General features: G+C 38.4%; 1 protein-coding gene across 1 annotated transcript in view; it reads left to right on the top strand.

The window, feature by feature from the left end:
• The first annotated feature begins 514 nt into the window (after nucleotides 1-514).
• Nucleotides 515-16586, top strand: part of vstm2a (V-set and transmembrane domain containing 2A) — a 29186-nt gene continuing 13114 nt past the window's right edge. Inside the window, exons 1-2 of the mRNA XM_036578693.1 lie at nucleotides 515-876; nucleotides 1716-1885. Of these exons, the coding sequence (XP_036434586.1) occupies nucleotides 801-876; nucleotides 1716-1885 (246 nt within the window). The 5' untranslated portion in view covers nucleotides 515-800. The remainder of the gene's footprint in view (nucleotides 877-1715; nucleotides 1886-16586) is intronic.

Raw genomic sequence — 16586 nt, 5'->3', positions numbered from 1 at the left:
TTCTGTTGATTCCTACTGGTTTTGTAACATGTTTAGGCTTTTTTTAATGGGTTGACATCACAATGTAAAGGATCCTACTGGTTTGCCAGGTGACCAATGGCTCATTCTAAATGCATTTGATGGTTTCCAGTTGGGATCTAAAGGTATTCTACAGGAAACTAGTGGTCTCTACTGGAAACCATTGAGCCAATTCCCATTAGAAAGCAAACCCTTTAGGTTTTAATCCTAATGGTCCTTTTTCAGCAGCCTCCATTCTCATCTGACTGATAAGTCACAGCAACTAGTGCTCATATCCGGCCAATTAAAGCCTCGTGCTCTTCCTGTTTTTTCACAAACCTGTTCGCGTGCGCAGAGACGCAGACCAGTCTAGTGGTGGTGAAAAGAGTTCAAGGCATTGAATAGGGAGCCGCACACTGACGCTACAGCAGCAGCAGCAGCAGCCTTAGCCACGCGCCGAGAGAGTGTGAGAGAGAGAGAGAGAGAGAGAGAGAGAGAGAGAGAGAGAGAGAGAGGAACCGAGCCTGTTATTACATCCATCACAACAGCTCGCAGACGCAGCCCAGCGTCGAGTCCAACTCACCGCGTGCCTGTAGCACCTGTGCACAACTTTCGCTGGAGTCTGTGTGCGTGAGCGCGCGCCAGAGTTACAGCATGCTCCGCGCTTGGCAATTACGCTCCAACCACGTTTACTCGGCTTCTATTTAAATGCGCTGAACGGGGTTTTCTATATTTTTCGTTTTTATTTTTTTGGAAAGACGTCGTTTCTCAGCTAATGCGAGACCCTCGCCGTCTTCGGAACGATGTGGACCTTACACGACAGTGTTGGATTGGTTTTCTTTTCCTGTTTGTCCATCCAAATCGGATTTTCTCTGCAAGGTAAGCACGACGTTTCAAACGGAGACTTTTCTGAGCTCATCTTTTTGTTTTGACTCGGCCCGTATTTTCTGTTCTTTTTCTTTGCCGTGTCCACCTCGGCGCTCTCCGGGAAGCCGTAATGATGCGATAATGATGTGAGAGTGGTGCGGTTGCTATATAAGCTATTGCATTTTAACGCACGGGGACTGTGGACTTTTTCACTGGCTCCGTAATTAGCAATAAGGTACAACTGTTGATTTGGGAGAGCTCGATAGTTAGACTCAATGTCGGTGGCTAATCTTGTTCCCTCGTGTCGTTAATGATCGCGCGTGAGGCTTTTTCTTGGCCAACTCCTCGACATTAAACGTAAGGGAATAACTTTGAAGGGGACGCGATGCGCGACCTGCATTTCAAGTGGCGGAGCTGCAGAAACGGGGCTTCGCTCGGGCTCGATCGTACTGCGGGGCTTTTCAGCACCACGGATAACTCCGCAAACCCGCCTCAGCCATTCCACAAACGCACGAGCCCATAAAGTGACTCTCTGATTGCGACTTCACCACCATAAGCACTGTTATGTTCTTGTAGTGAACTCAAAGGCAGTAAAAGACGAGGAATGCGTCCTCGTTTTCTCCCCCCATAAGACCTATCGGTCCCCAGACAAAGTCGGGCTTTATCTGTTCAGAAAGTGTTGGTGTATTTTTAATGACGTTGTTTTTTAATGCTTGACTGCATGTGGCATCTGCTCAAGTCTCTGCTGTGTAACTAATAAAAGACGGGCATCGGCGCAACAGCATGTAAACTGTAGTTTGTGCTCCACATTTTTGATGGCCAGTAATTTAACGCCCACCTCTGCTTTGCAGGAAAGTTTACGGATCTGCCTTCCAACATTACTGCGAGAGAGGGACAGAACATTGAAATGGCTTGTGCCTTTCAAAGTGGGACATCTTCTGTTTACTTGGAGATTCAGTGGTGGTTCATACGAGCTCCTGAGGAACCGAGTACGAGCGAGGAGGATGAGGAGGAGACGGAGGTAATTACGTTTTCAACAAGGAGCTATGAAAAAACGCACAATATGCTAATTGTGGTCAAAGTCTGTTCCTGCCCATAACCCAGCATACACCGTTCAGTACTGCAGTGCCAAAGACGTTGCCCGAAATTGGAAATTGGAGTAAAAGGAGGGAGATGAAATGCACCATGTCATTTACTAACGTGATTTTCTCATATATTAGAAAAATTATTATTTTCTGTAAAGAATGGATATGTTGGAAGATCTAAGATATATATATATATATCTACACACACACATTATATGTATATATATATATATATATATATATAGTGCTTTTACTATGCAAAATTCTATGCACTGAATTAAGGTCTAATTTAATTCCAGAAGGTTTGTGGTTGTAAGGCGTTTCACAGAATATTAGCCTGCTGATGAATCAATAAATCAGGTGCATTAGGTTCTTGTTCACATAGAGTTGCAGTAACTGTCTGATTTGTTTGACTTGAGGTTTGTAGAATGCCAGAACGGCACTTTCAGAGCTGTTGTGCAGAAAGGCTCTTAACTGTATGAACAATCTTCACTGCTGAACCATGTCTCATTGCATTATGTTTTTCTGTTTGGCAGTGCCTGCCAGTCTGCTGTGTTCTGTACAGCTATTATACACAATGACTTTTTTTGATAAGAAAAAAAATAGGACACACACACACACACACACACACACACACACACACACAATTCAAATTCCCATCAGAAGTACAAATACAAAAAATACAAATGATTCACTTTTCAACATCAGGAAAAAAGCAGACAACTCTTATTTGACAGATAATTACAGACTAATTTTATGTAATTTAGTGCGTCCACTCTTTGCCTTTTTACAACTTGCACTCTTTTTGGGAGATGTACTTTCAGTTTTCCAAAGAAATCTGCTGGAATATTTAAAGATATTTTGCAGGGAAATTGGTTGCATTTTTTGCTTCTCACAATCTACATAATACCAAACACATTCAGTGATGCTGAGGTCTGGACTCTGGGGTGGTCAGTCCATTGCTCTGAGAACATCAACAGCTTCATTGTTTGCATTGTTTTTTTCTTTTTTTCTGTTCATTTCCTTTTCTCAACAATGGCCTCTTAGCAGCTATACATCCTTTCAGATTCATAGTGTTGAGTTGTCTTCCCACAGTGGAAGGATGGACAGAAACACCTGTTGGTTCTTTCTGAAGTAAGAGTGGAGCTTGATTTTCTCTTCTCTCTCAGAGATGAAAGCTTTAAGTGCTGTTTATGTGATGGTGACAGTTTGATGGTCTACAAGGTCTTACGTAGTAGTTAAGCCTCCAATTTTTGCTTCCTTATGCAAGTGAACTGTCTTATATCTGATCTCCTCAGAAATATCTCCTGAAATAATAAATAACTTCTGCTTAATTAATGATTGAACAGAAATTAAATAAATGAAGGATAGCAAAATGAATACATTTTAACACAATGAAAAGGGTAACAGCTGCTTTCAAATAATGCAAAGTGAAAAGGTTTTTAAATACATAAATCCATATGTTTATCTGCTGTGAAGCTCTATCAAAGCTGTTTTGTTGTACAAATGACAAATGTCAGTGTGATTCAACCTCCATGGTTCTCACTAGATTTAAGACTTGCCTGGTTTTGAGAATTGCTGTGACACACTCGCTCTGAGGCGACTGGTCTCATTTTGAAGGACAGGTCGTTGGTCTGAGGCATATCTGAAGATGGCATCTTAGGCTCTGAGCACGCTTATTAGTGATGGCATTGACTGAATGACAACAAGTTTGTGTCTGACCATCTGAATCTTTGTGTTTTTAAAAGAAGCTGCTTCTGACACATCCATGACAACAGAGCAGGAAGACTAGACACGCGAGTAGAGTAGCGTGTGACATGTTACATGTTTATTAATAAAGCAAATTTGAATCTGTTGCCAGAATTATGAGTCATGGCTTGCATCTTTCCTAGTGAGGCATGGAAGTACTTAACCTCGTCAAATCCTGCATAAGCACGCTGAGTGAATGCCGTAGCCTGTTATGACATTTCTGTAAGTCATCAAAGGCCATGCTTTATTACAGGGGAAATTGCCATCAGTTGCACTACGGTTATACTACCACTTGCTTCCGATAAGAGTTCAGTCAATTGGTGTACATTTAGGGGCATTTGGCAGTTTGTCATTGTTGACATTAAATGCAGACATATCTCCTTTGATGTGTTTTTCTTCATCCAGTCTGCACAATGAGGAGAAGGAGGCCCTTCCCCCAGCCCCCTAGAAAAATCTGTTGGGGTTTAATACCACTATTACTGCACTATTGTTGTCACTCATCATGCACATATTGCCAAGCCTTTGATCCACAGCTTCTATCAATTTCGGATGTGGAATGACAATGGCTGCTGTGCAGCGTGTGGCGTCATTCATTGAAACTCATTCTTTTCAGAGTAGCATGCTTCAGATGACAGGCAGCTGGGTCCCTGGTGAACTGGGGGGTCTGACGAAAACAAGGATTGAAGAGATATCCTATAAAAAGACACATCCTCGACAAGTCAGCGTAATAAGATGGGTGACTATTGCAAATGGGCTCTGATACGTTACACCGAAAGCACTCACCTCTGAAGGGTACCCATTAAGAGTATGCGAATATGAATTTCTGTTGAGCATGGTGGGGAAAAGGCGAGGTGGACTGCAGCACCGGCGTCATTGTGTCATAGCATAATGCATAATGGATCTCATCCATGTACCCAGAATCTCCAGGCATCGATTTATCACATCCGTACTGTGAACACGCTATGTGAGAAATAGAAGTGGAGATCCCTCTGACCTCTCAGTGCTATTAATAACTTTAAATGAAGAAATATGCACATTAGTCATTCTAACCATGAACTTAAGCACTCACCCCTCTTCAGAGTGGGATTCTGTTTACTACTTCTTTCCCTGATCTTTTCCACAACCATCAATTGCAGCTTCAGTTCTTTATCATTTTAGTTTGTCATTTCATTGAGTTCTTTATCATTTCACTGGTTCTGAATTCCATGGAGTGAGGTTCATAGCTGTTATTACCATTGTAGAGAGAACAAAAAGAAATGTAAATAACAAAGATCCAACCAATGGGGCTCAGATTCCCAAAAGCATCTTAGTGTTAAGTTCATTTTAACTGCTACAGGGTATAAAAACTCCACCCCTAAGATTATTCATGTATGTTCAAAGGGAATCTTGTTCTGGCATATTTTGATATTATTTCTGCCTGGGACCCCCTTGGGGAATTCCACTAAGGACACCATTGTCTCAAGAGGCCACATTTAGTTTTCACCCCTCTGAGAGAGTGCTGTGCATAATGCTGCATCAGAGGGTACATTTTCTTTTTTAACCAGTATTTATTTAAAGGCTATTTTCTGGTTTCCCTTTATTTTCTATTCATGGAGGCCCATTCTGCAGCATGTAAAACTTTTGACCCACAGTCTTGAAATAATAGGGCTAATAATAGGCCTAGCATCTCAAAATAATGACTTACTATGTTGAAATAATGTTTTTGTAAAATTTAAAGAAAGGAAGTAACTAATTTGAGAAACCTAACTTATTATTTCAAGATAATAAGTTAACATTTTGACATTTGAAAATTAGTAATAGAAAGTAAGTCCAACTTTTGAGAAGTCAAAATTGCAAGAAGATAATTATATAATATACAATACATATTTTGAGATGCAAACGCAAGTCATTATTTTAATATAGCAGGTCAATGTTGCTTTAAATCCACCTGATTTGTATGTTGGTTCCACATTAAAGAAATACACTACATCAGCACAATTACTAATGTTCATTTAATTTACTGTTGGCAACAGTTGTGTTGATGTAATTTATTTTGGTTACACTTTATTTGGATGGTCCCCTATAGATAATCTACAGACACTTATATTATTACCAAACTTTCTGGTGATACTCAGTTGGTTATCAACAACATTAAGATTAGGGTTAGGTCTAGGAATAGGTGTAGGTATTGCCTTGAGGTTAGGGTTAGGGTTAGATTTAATAGAATCTTTTACATGCAACTTCAAGTTCAGTTACATTTAATAGCTATTTATCTGAATGTTACTTAAAGGTAAACTGAGTATCTACAGTGGACCATCAAAATAAGGTGTTCTGATTTTTAATTATGTGGAACTGATGTACACATTTAAACCAAGTAAATTCAAAGCAACAATTTTTTCAGTGAAGATTTATTTTTTTGAGAAAATAAGTCATTATTTTGTGATACTTCATGAAAACTTTAACATACTACTGCCAGAAACAGAGAAGAAGAGAAAAATATTTATTTCTTCTCCACTTGGCTGGAATGGGCTTCCTTATGTCTTTCTAATCTTTAGAAATATATAAAAAAAATTGACACAAAGCAGTTCTCTAGTTACTTACACAGGAAAGGTCCATTAGTGTATTAATGATTTGCTTTAACATGCAATAATGCCAAAGGTCAGACCACACAAGAGGAGTATGCCCTAAAGGGCACACTAATGTGAACATGCTGTTTGGGCACTACTCACATAGGAAGATTATACAGGAGCCTCACATTATAGATAAGATTTTCCCAAAAGCATTGTAGCACCAAGTGCATCGTAAATCCTGCCTTAAGATTATTTGTTATCAGTAGACAGTGCTTTGTGCCAGACCTACTGCTGGAAGAGATATTGGCACTAATGCTTCTTAACGTGGCATTAACTCTCTCGAAAGTTCAGCAATTTTAAAGATTTTCAGGAAAGAGTCACAAATGTAGTGCATATTTTTTCACTCATCCTTGATAAAATTGCTTACTACAATGTTGGGAAATCCTGGCCAGCTGTTGAGTGATTAGATCATGCAGGGCAGACCCTTATTAAATACACTTCATAAGGAAGGTAATATTTAATGGGTTATAGTGTTGTTGAGTGGTGTACCTGAAAAAAAGCTCTGCATAGCAGTGCAAAGATGAGCCTTAGGCTTATAGTCCCAGCTGTGTCAGTGCAATGAGATTCAGGTTCAAACCCTCCATGGTGCCAAACGGGCAACAGTGCAGGGTCATTCTTGGAAAGAGCAAGACAAATGACACACCATCCAAGTGGGCATCTACAGAGTTGCGCAATTGCCCTCAGAGCATGCTCTAACAACACTTGATGGTGCCATGTTGTCGGTCGGCCATTAAAAGGGAGGCATTAGCAGGTTTTATAAACTTTAGCTCTGTGGTGCAGCTATGAGAGAAGGAGGAGATCTGCTACACTGAGAATTATCTGTAACTAAAGGATATGGAAAATGGCCAAATTGAATTTTAAGAGGAGTTAGGTGTAGTGAATGTTGCCAAAGTTAGTATCTTTAATCTAACACAAATGTAATCAGACTGAATCTTCGCAGGCATAAAGATATGCTGTGAAAATAATCTGTAGTGCTATACGGGGGAGGCATTGTAAAAAGGTGTTAGCAGTTTTGCCACACACTGCTTCATTTTGCTGTTAGGTTTTGCCGCAGAAAGGAGCGCTGTGTGGGCCTCAAGCTGAGGATGTGAGTTACATAATGGAAAATTATTGAAAATGACATTTTAATATTCCCTATTTACCAAAGTAGTGGCCATTTGATTTAGCCAGCAAGACCTTCACAATCACAGACAAATACAACATCCATCTCTCTGGCTTTCTCTTTCAGCCTAGTCACTGTGCAATTTTCTAGCAAGTTCCCTCCACCAGACAGCTGAAGACAATAAGGATGGGAGCTCAATGAAAGCGCTTGGCTCTGATAACTGCTCCCATCGACCAGCTCCTCATTAAGAAGACACATTGACAATCAGCGTGACGTTACACTGATCATTCTGTTACCTGCGGATGGGTATTGGGTCTGGATAGAAATGGTCTTTTAATGCTGATCTAGGTCCAGTTCCTTCTTCTATAATTGCAGTCCAGTGCACTATAATAGAAACTATTCACTAGTAGATCTGCTTCTGTCCTCCACTGGTTTCACTGACAGCAGTGTAGTGATTCAAATGACTAACAGCTACTATGGCCATTAAAATGTTTTTGTATGCATTCAAAAATGCCTCTTTCCTCATTTAAGCCTCTGATAAATGAGAAAAGCAGAAATTGAACTGAGAACATAAATGTATAATATTTACATATAATTTTTACATTTATGTAATTGTTAACACTATGACACAAAGCTAACCTTATTTTCAGTGAACAATTTTTAAGGCTTATTATTCAGTAACTACTATGAATGATTTGGTAATTGCTGTGAAACTAATATTTAGGCTGTTTTTACGAGAGTAAAAAACAGCTCATAGTTCAAGGTGTTTAAAATGTAGGGATGATATTATCCATTCATTGACTGCATTCAGTAAAACAGAGTACAAAAGAAACTTTTGTCAGCCAGTCCAATTCACAAATATATCCACAAAACAAGAATAGATAGGGCTGCTAATTGGCACTCTTCTACTGCATGCTCCATCTTTATATTCTACACACAACTATTACAATATTGTTTGAACTCAGTGATATTCGTACATAGAATATGCGCAGCCCACCAGAGACTTTATGACTACAGGAAAAGGAGGCGTTGGTATTGGCTCAAGTTCAGTTTTCCATTAGTTATAAATACTTGGAGTGTTCTTTGTTCCCAGTGGACATTTGTAATGGAATGGATGTCATGGTCTTTGAAAATGGCTGTTAATAGAATGTGAACTACGGATTGCTCTTAGAGGGAGATGTGATTTGCACACAGAGATATAGTTTATGATATTGCTTTGAACTAAAAAAGTGCAGGAACAGCAAAAAGACAGCCATTGTTCTGGGCTTTCTTGTTTGTTTCCATTTTTAGTGTATATAATTTCAGAATTACTTATTTGAAACATTTCAGGGAGCATGTGTATGTGATAAACAGTAATATAGCAACACATAAGGAAATAATTACAACCCACCCCATATGGGTAGGCTAAGCAATTGAGAATAACTGTATTGCAGTTTAAAATGTAATATGTGATACGATGTGTGAAACAACAATTCTTATGTTTACAATGTCTTAAATAAATGCTTCAGAGATACTTGAAAATATTGTTAGTTCCTTAGTGCTGTAGTTCTTGGGTTATTAGGATATTTCAGCTTTCTCTGATACACTATATGTTACAAAGTATACAGACATCCCTTCACATTAGTACAGCTACTTTAAGGGGTACCCATTGCTGATACATGTCCAGTTACACACACATCTTATATAATCTCAATAGAAAAGCACTGTCAATAGAATGGGATGCTCTGGAGCAGCTGCACATAAGCCTAAGGTCACCATGCACAATGCCAAGCGTCTACTAGAGGGGTATAAAGCCCCCAGCATTGGGCTGTGAAGCAGTGGAACTGTGTTCTTTCTTTTGACAGAGCATCATGAGTTGCAGTGGCATTTGTGATCCAGAACCATTCATCCAACATCATTACCTGACCTCACTAATGCTTTTGTGGCCAAATGCAATCAAATCCTCACAGTAATATTCCAGCATTTGGTGTAAAGCCTTCCCAGAAAAGAGGAGGTTGTTGCTACAGCAAAAGGGAACAAACGGCTTATAAGTATCCTTGTGTTCAGAAAAAAAGTGGTGTCATACAGTTTGTATACAGTCATATGCAAAAGTTTGGGCACCCCTGATTAAATGACATGTTTTGTTGATTTTATAAGTGCAAACTTCAAAGTGAAAATAAGTGCAAATCCTGAATGCACATTTTAATGCACATTCATTTTTCCCAATATATTTAATTCAGCAAATAAACAGAAATTGGGCTCTGGGAGAAAAATGCCATGTTTTAGTTTATTTACTGTAGAGGATGTGAGGAATTTATTTTCACTTAGAAAATCAACAAAACATGTAATTTGACCAGGGGTGTTCAGACATTTGCATGTGACTGTGTAGTGTAGGTGCCAGAGATGGTGTATTAGCATAGTGGTTTAAATACCATCATCTCATGATTCAATGTTGACTCTTTTTTCAAAAAATCTTTTCTGCATTTCTACATGCATTTTTGCGTGACTGATAGGGCTTCGTCGCTCAAAATAAATGTAAATGATGAGGCATTTCAGCCACCTCGTAAATGTCATGACGTTTGGCCTTAGTAATCAGAGACTGTGCCAGCATGACAGAGCAAATGTTTGTCCTGCTTGTCAAACACATGCTGGTGCATGTCTGCGCGTCAAAAAGAGCACTGACATTAAAGCGTCATTTTCACTGACAACATGGCGCCCATTACAAATGAAGCTCTGTTGTCAGGAAATAGGGCAGCTCTTCTGATCTACAGAATGGCATAAAACTATAACCATCTGCCTTAGATTCTCATAAAAAACAGAACAGTAACTGAACTGTAATCATAATCAAAGTGTTATTCCGGTAAATGTGGTTGAAGTATCAAAATATTTTGCTGGTAATGGAACTACATCTTAGTCTGAGCTAGTACTTGTATAAGGAGTAGACCTTATTGTGCTGCCAGAGACCCTGACCTGTGTGGAATGTTGTCTTCGCAGATACCTTTATAATGTGGTGTGCAGGGGATGTTTGCTAAAGGGATAAGATTTGTCTTAGAGGCAATCACAGGGGAGATGCTCATAGTTCATGGCTGATGAGTCCATTTTTTCTCCAAAAAAAGGTCATTAAGGATCGATATAACTCCACTGTGTTAACTGAGTGCACATGCAGGACTGAATTACCATGGTTCTCAAGAACATGAGTCTCTGGGAAGGCTTTGTCCATCCTGGTTTTATTGTCCATCGTGTTTATGGGAAGACACCCAATAAACCTTGACTTTGGGTGAAAGAGAATTTGGTGACTCCACACAGCAGATCTTTGCGTAACACTCATGGCCTTGTGATGAGCGAGAGAAAGAGAGAGAGAAAATGAGTGGGCAGAAAGATTGAGAGGGAGGGGGGGATTCAGTGAGCATTCAGTATGCAGTGAAGATGCCAGCAGCATAGTCCAATTCAATTTACTAGATCAAAACAAAAGTTGTTCTCTTTGAAGACACTTGGCACGAGGGCATCCAATTAGTGAATGACTCACATTTGATCCATCCCAGCCCCTGCAAGAACATGTCTGGAACTGCTCTTGCCACAGGTGCAAATGTGTGTGCCCGTGTCCGCCTGTGAAGGACCGTTTGAGGCGCCAACTTGATTAAATTCAACTTTGAGTTATATTGCATTGGTTCAGACAATATTTTTTTTGTAAGCACAAAGAACATGACAAAATTGTGCATCTACATTTCTGGACCTTCACATATTGATTACGTTGTGTCAAATGTTCAGTCCCTGTTCACCACTGTTTAAATGTCATGTGGCAAAGAAGTGAAATAGATAGTTGCTTTGTAAAATTCTAAAATTAGCACCAGACCAAAATACTAGAACCCACTTACACTCAGCAAACAAGCTCATAATCACTGCAGATTCTAATCCTTGCAAATTTATGAGAAATTTCACATTTTGTAATTTCTCAAATTTGCAAGGATTAGAATATATCAGTGATTCACTTGAAGCATTAGAAGGAGCTTGTTTGTAAGGTTTGTAGAATGTAATTGGCTCAAGAAAATGACATGGATTTTTTGACATGGAAGTCCATTATTTTCCTATTGAATAATAAAATAAATGCATAAATCCTACCACATCGTTCTACAATACATCCTCTACATGAATATATTTATAAATTTCAGGCATTTATGCTTACCAAAATCTAAACATATCAGGTGGTGTTACTGTCCAACTATAAATGCAGATTGAGTACACTATTAAAACGGTTAATGTAGCCATATGAAAATCGAAATAAAACATTTTGGTATAGTTTTATGTTTGAAAACATTCAATTCAAAACTTGTTGCAAAATAAACAAAATTATTTAGTAAAAATATTCAGCTCATTGAAAAAGGTTTGCTCATAGATTCTCATTTCCACAAATTTCCACAACTGACAACACTCTTAAAAAAATATGGTGCTTCAAGGGTTCTTTAGTTAAAAAATGGTTTTATATAGATCCATGAACACTCAAAGAACCCTTTGCATGATTAAACGGTTCTTTGCCTCATGAAATGGTTCTTCAAATTGATGGAGACTGTGCTGTAGATGGTTCTATAAAGAACCTTTTTGAAAATGGTTCTATATAGCACCCAAAAGGGTTAAGGTACATTGGGTTATGGTGTTAAGTTTGTAACAATAAAAGAACCCTTTTGGGTGCTACATAGAACCCTTTTGAAAAATGTCTACAGCACATTCATGTCCATTTTCCATCACTCTGAAGAACAATTTCATGATGCAAAGAACTCTTTAAGCATGCAAAGTGTTCTTTGAGTGTTTATGATTCTATATAGAGCCATTTTCTTTACTAAAGAACTCTTGAAGCACAATCTTTTTTAAGAGTGAACAAAGTACATTTCTGTGCAGTGCCTAATAAAAAAGACCCCAAGTGACCTTCATGGTGCAAAGCTATTCTAAAAATGTTAATTCACTTTAAAGAATGCATTTATAAACTTAAGCTCAAGGTCAAAGGTTTATACGGGTGTCCAAGTACAAAGGCTAGTTAATGGGTTATACATGTTTCAGCAGTGGTAAATAACTTAAAACAATATATATATATATATATATATATATACACACACACACACACACACACATTCTGACATTTTTGTATCCATTGTACTAAGATTTTGAAAGACTTATTTGTCATTGGCCCAAATGTCACTGGGTCCAGTGTGAAGAAAGACCTTTCTCTACATAGTATTTCAGACCCACAATGTAAGCCCATGAATAAGAATAAAGCCAGCAGCTAGTTAGTTTGCCCACTAAAGGCAACTATGCACAAGCTAAGTAAGCAAGACTATGCCTGACAAACAGTTTATGCACAGCGAGTCCTGGAAAACAAAAATTTAGCTTAGCTAGCAAGTGTGCTCTGGTTATCTAACACAAACTAATATCTTAGAAAAACAGCAGAAAAAAAACTGCATGTGTGAGAGATTGGTAGGATCCCATTTCCACAGAGTCTCAAACTCACTGTTGTGTGATTAAAATAAAAAGCTTCCATTACACTCAATATCTCTGATTCCAAAAGCATTCATTGAAGACTTATTTAGCTGGAAAAGGTTTTTGAGTTTTATTTTATAAGGATCACAAAGTAGGTAATGTTTCATTGTTACTCTCAGTCCTACATCACTGCATCCTTATACACTGAGACCACCCTGGAGAACAATATGCCACCTCAGTTTCCTGTGCTTCACCATAACACATATTCTGTATCTGAGTAGCCCTCAGTCCTCTTCTATAAAGGGATGAATTAGGAGCCAGTTGTGACTCTTTGGAACAGAAGCCTGTGGACGGCTGCCTGCGGCCGTAAAGGAGATGAGTGCGCACACATAAAAGTGGCAGATTAGATTAAATACAGACGGGTCCGCTTGATGTGTGGGATGACTTTGACCCCCTTCTGGGTTTAGCCTTCTGCCCTCTGGTCTGCCAACGGGCCGATCTCCTTTCATTCCTGCCACCAAATGAAATGCAGTCACTCAAGAGGGCTCCGGCTGACACATCCTGCTCAGATGGAACTGCCACACTGTTTTGATTAAGGACGTCGATCTGGAGCTCTAAGTGCCACTGCGCCTCATTGTGTGAAAGTCATTTACAGAGGATAGGAAAAGCTTATTGTACCGAGTGGCAGCCGTTGAGCGCTGATTAAATGCATTGTGTATATCTGTGGGTTTGGAACAGCTGTGTTGATGATCATTGATAAGCTTTTTGTGCTGTGTTTAAATAATATGCCTCAGTGCCATGAACAAAATGTAATGAATCGACCCACCATATGGAGAGGGGAAAAAATAACAGGGATCTATACAGACTTGTGTTATATGTCACATGCATAAATACATGCATAAATTATTATACATGGCATACAGTTTAGAATTTTTTAGAAATTTTGGCATTATGTCAATGGTGAAAATTATGTAAAATATATCACTGCTGTCAGAACAAAACCTCTTATCTCAATTTTTGCCGGTTTTTCAGTTTTCAGTTTGCCCTTTAAATTGTGTGTAAATTTCATGATGAATAGACCAACAGAAATAGGCAAAAATTACTTGGAAAAATTCTGGTTCCATTGACTTACATTAAAAGTAAAGTAGGTGTTTTCCTTCTCCTCTGACAGCAGCTATATATATATATATATATGTGTGTGTGTGTGGTGTGTGTGTGTGTGTGTGTGTGTTATCTGCAGTCTAATAGACATCTTCTCAGTCACTAGAGTTTATGAAAAATAACACATAACTAGTTAGTAAAATAAATATGAAGGCTGTCTTACCAAGAGCATTCACTTACTCATGTTCACAGCTTAGCTGTCAGTCACGATGACCTCTAGAAACTCTGGTACTGAATTCCCCAATTATGTACCTTGAAAAAATCATTGGCTAGTGTTCTGGTAGTTCAAGGTTCTGTCTATTCATGAAGACCATCTTTATGTCTGTACACTGGCAAGTGATTCAACAGACATTCCATGACGTGAACACTTTGTTGCATTACAAGGCTATAAAATGTTTGTTTGCACAGACAGTGAGTCCGTGGTATATTAAACCTTCTGCGGCAGTTTCAGGGGTACAGCAGACACATTCTGTCCATGTGTAATGTATAGTACTGTGCAAGTTCTATGCATGTTATTCATCTTTCAGCAACAAGAAAAATCATAAAACATAGATTTAACAGAAAATGACATAGAAGCCTAAACAACCAAATGTAATATCAATGTTTCAATAGTTACTTTGTAATTTGCCTTATCACAGCTTCCATTATTTTCATGAGACTTACTTTCAGTTTTATTTATTTATTTTTTTTTAAGAAATCTGCAGGGATATTTTTCCACACCTCTGAAGTTCAGTCTTAGAAGTTGGTTGAATTTTCTGTTTTCACAATCCAAGTAATCCTAAACACACACAGTGTTGAGGTCTGGACTCTGAGTTGGTCAGTCCATTGTTCTGAGAACATCAGCAGCATCTATAATTGATTTGCAAATGTTCCTGTGTTTTGTCTATTTCCTTTCCTCAGTAACAGCTTCTTGACAGCCACACATTCTTTCAGACACATAGTGTTGAGTTGTCTTCTCACAGTGGAAGGATGGACAGAAATGAAAAAAAGAAAGATTTATTCAGATCTGAAGCAAAAGTGGAGCTTGATTTTCTCTTATGTCTGAAATATGAAAGCTTTAAGTACTGTTTATCTCATGGGGACAGATTTGGTGGTCTACCAGGTCTTGTACAGTTGTTAGAAGTCCCATTTTCTCTGTACCTTTTAATAACTCTTTTTGGAAACTCCTGTTTTTCACTTATTTTCCTTGCCTTTCCTGCCTTATGCAAGTGGATTAACATATCTAACCTTCATGGAAATTCCTCCTGAACAATGAATAACTTGTACCTAATGGCAGTTTCAACAAGATTTTAAATAAATGAATGGTGGTCTCTGACTTTTACACAGTACTGTTTTAAACTAGTCCACAAGCCTAAACATACAGTTTATAGGCCATGTGCAAGGAATTATGGAAAACGTTTTTCTCTCTCTCATGCATGTGCATTTGAGGGCAGATTGCACAAAACTTAAGAGGATCGCATAGAGAACAGGCAGAGATATTGGAAGTGTAGCTGATTACATACTCTGCTTGGTTTACTATCATTTCGGCAACTCACCATGGAAGTTTTTGCATGAATTTTCCTCTACCTTTTAAAATCAGGCGTACATTAGTGACAGGTCTCGGATACAACCATACAAACATTACAAATTACCGGACTGGCCCTTTTGGCATTGATTAAGTTCTATTACCATTGCAATACAGTGATTATGAGAGCAAATTACTCTGAATGAGTTGAACTAGCAACATTTTGAAGCTTGCAGGTTCAAACCTTTTTTAGGTGTATAAAAGAAGTCATATATCAAGTGCCAGAACTCCTTAGCTTGAAGCGTTCCTGTCCTTCCACGGGATGATTCTGTACTCATGAATAAGGCATGTGATGAAAAGTTAATCACAGGTAAATCTATTCCTTTTTGAAAGAGTTTTACATGAAACCAAGAATGCTTTCCTACCGTAGTGATTTTAGACTCTGTTGTCAATAACTCAGCAATGAATCAAGGCAAGTCTTGATTTGAACCAGACACATTACAGAAAAAAGTCCAAACATAACTCTAGAACTATAGTTTGATAAGTGTGCTCTGCAGGAACAAGCTAAAAAGCCTGCAGGCAAACTAAAGAGCCTCAAAATACATAAAGCTTTATACTTTTACATGTGTAGAATTATTATATTATTTAGTTCTTGTTCATCATATATGGTTTTAAAAGGCCCATATCCTAGATTTTTCTTGTGTTCTGTTTTTGTTCCCTAGAAGCCACTTATGTTTATATGTATGTGGTTTTATGAACCAAATACAATCATAATTCATTTTTACATTTTCCAAACTGTCTTCTTCCTTTAGAATTAAACAGGCTGTGTGTGAATAACCATCTGATTCTGATTGACAGCCTTGTATTTTGCCTTATTCAAGAAGTCTCAGACTGAAACACTCCTTATAACTTCAGCATGAGTGGGTGGAGCTAAACTGCTGTAGACTGAATAGGCAGTTATCACTGGCTTTCATGACAAAACAAAATCAAATCAAAGCAACCTGTTTTTGAAGTTTAGTTTCTATATATGGACTGTGTGGACCGGGGAGTGAATGGTATGGTTT

The sequence above is a fragment of the Colossoma macropomum genome, unplaced genomic scaffold, assembly GCF_904425465.1.
Source record: "Colossoma macropomum unplaced genomic scaffold, Colossoma_macropomum, whole genome shotgun sequence".
NCBI lineage: Eukaryota > Metazoa > Chordata > Actinopteri > Characiformes > Serrasalmidae > Colossoma > Colossoma macropomum.
Note: the sequence above shows the minus strand (reverse complement) of the source record. Positions and strands in the feature narration are given on the sequence as shown.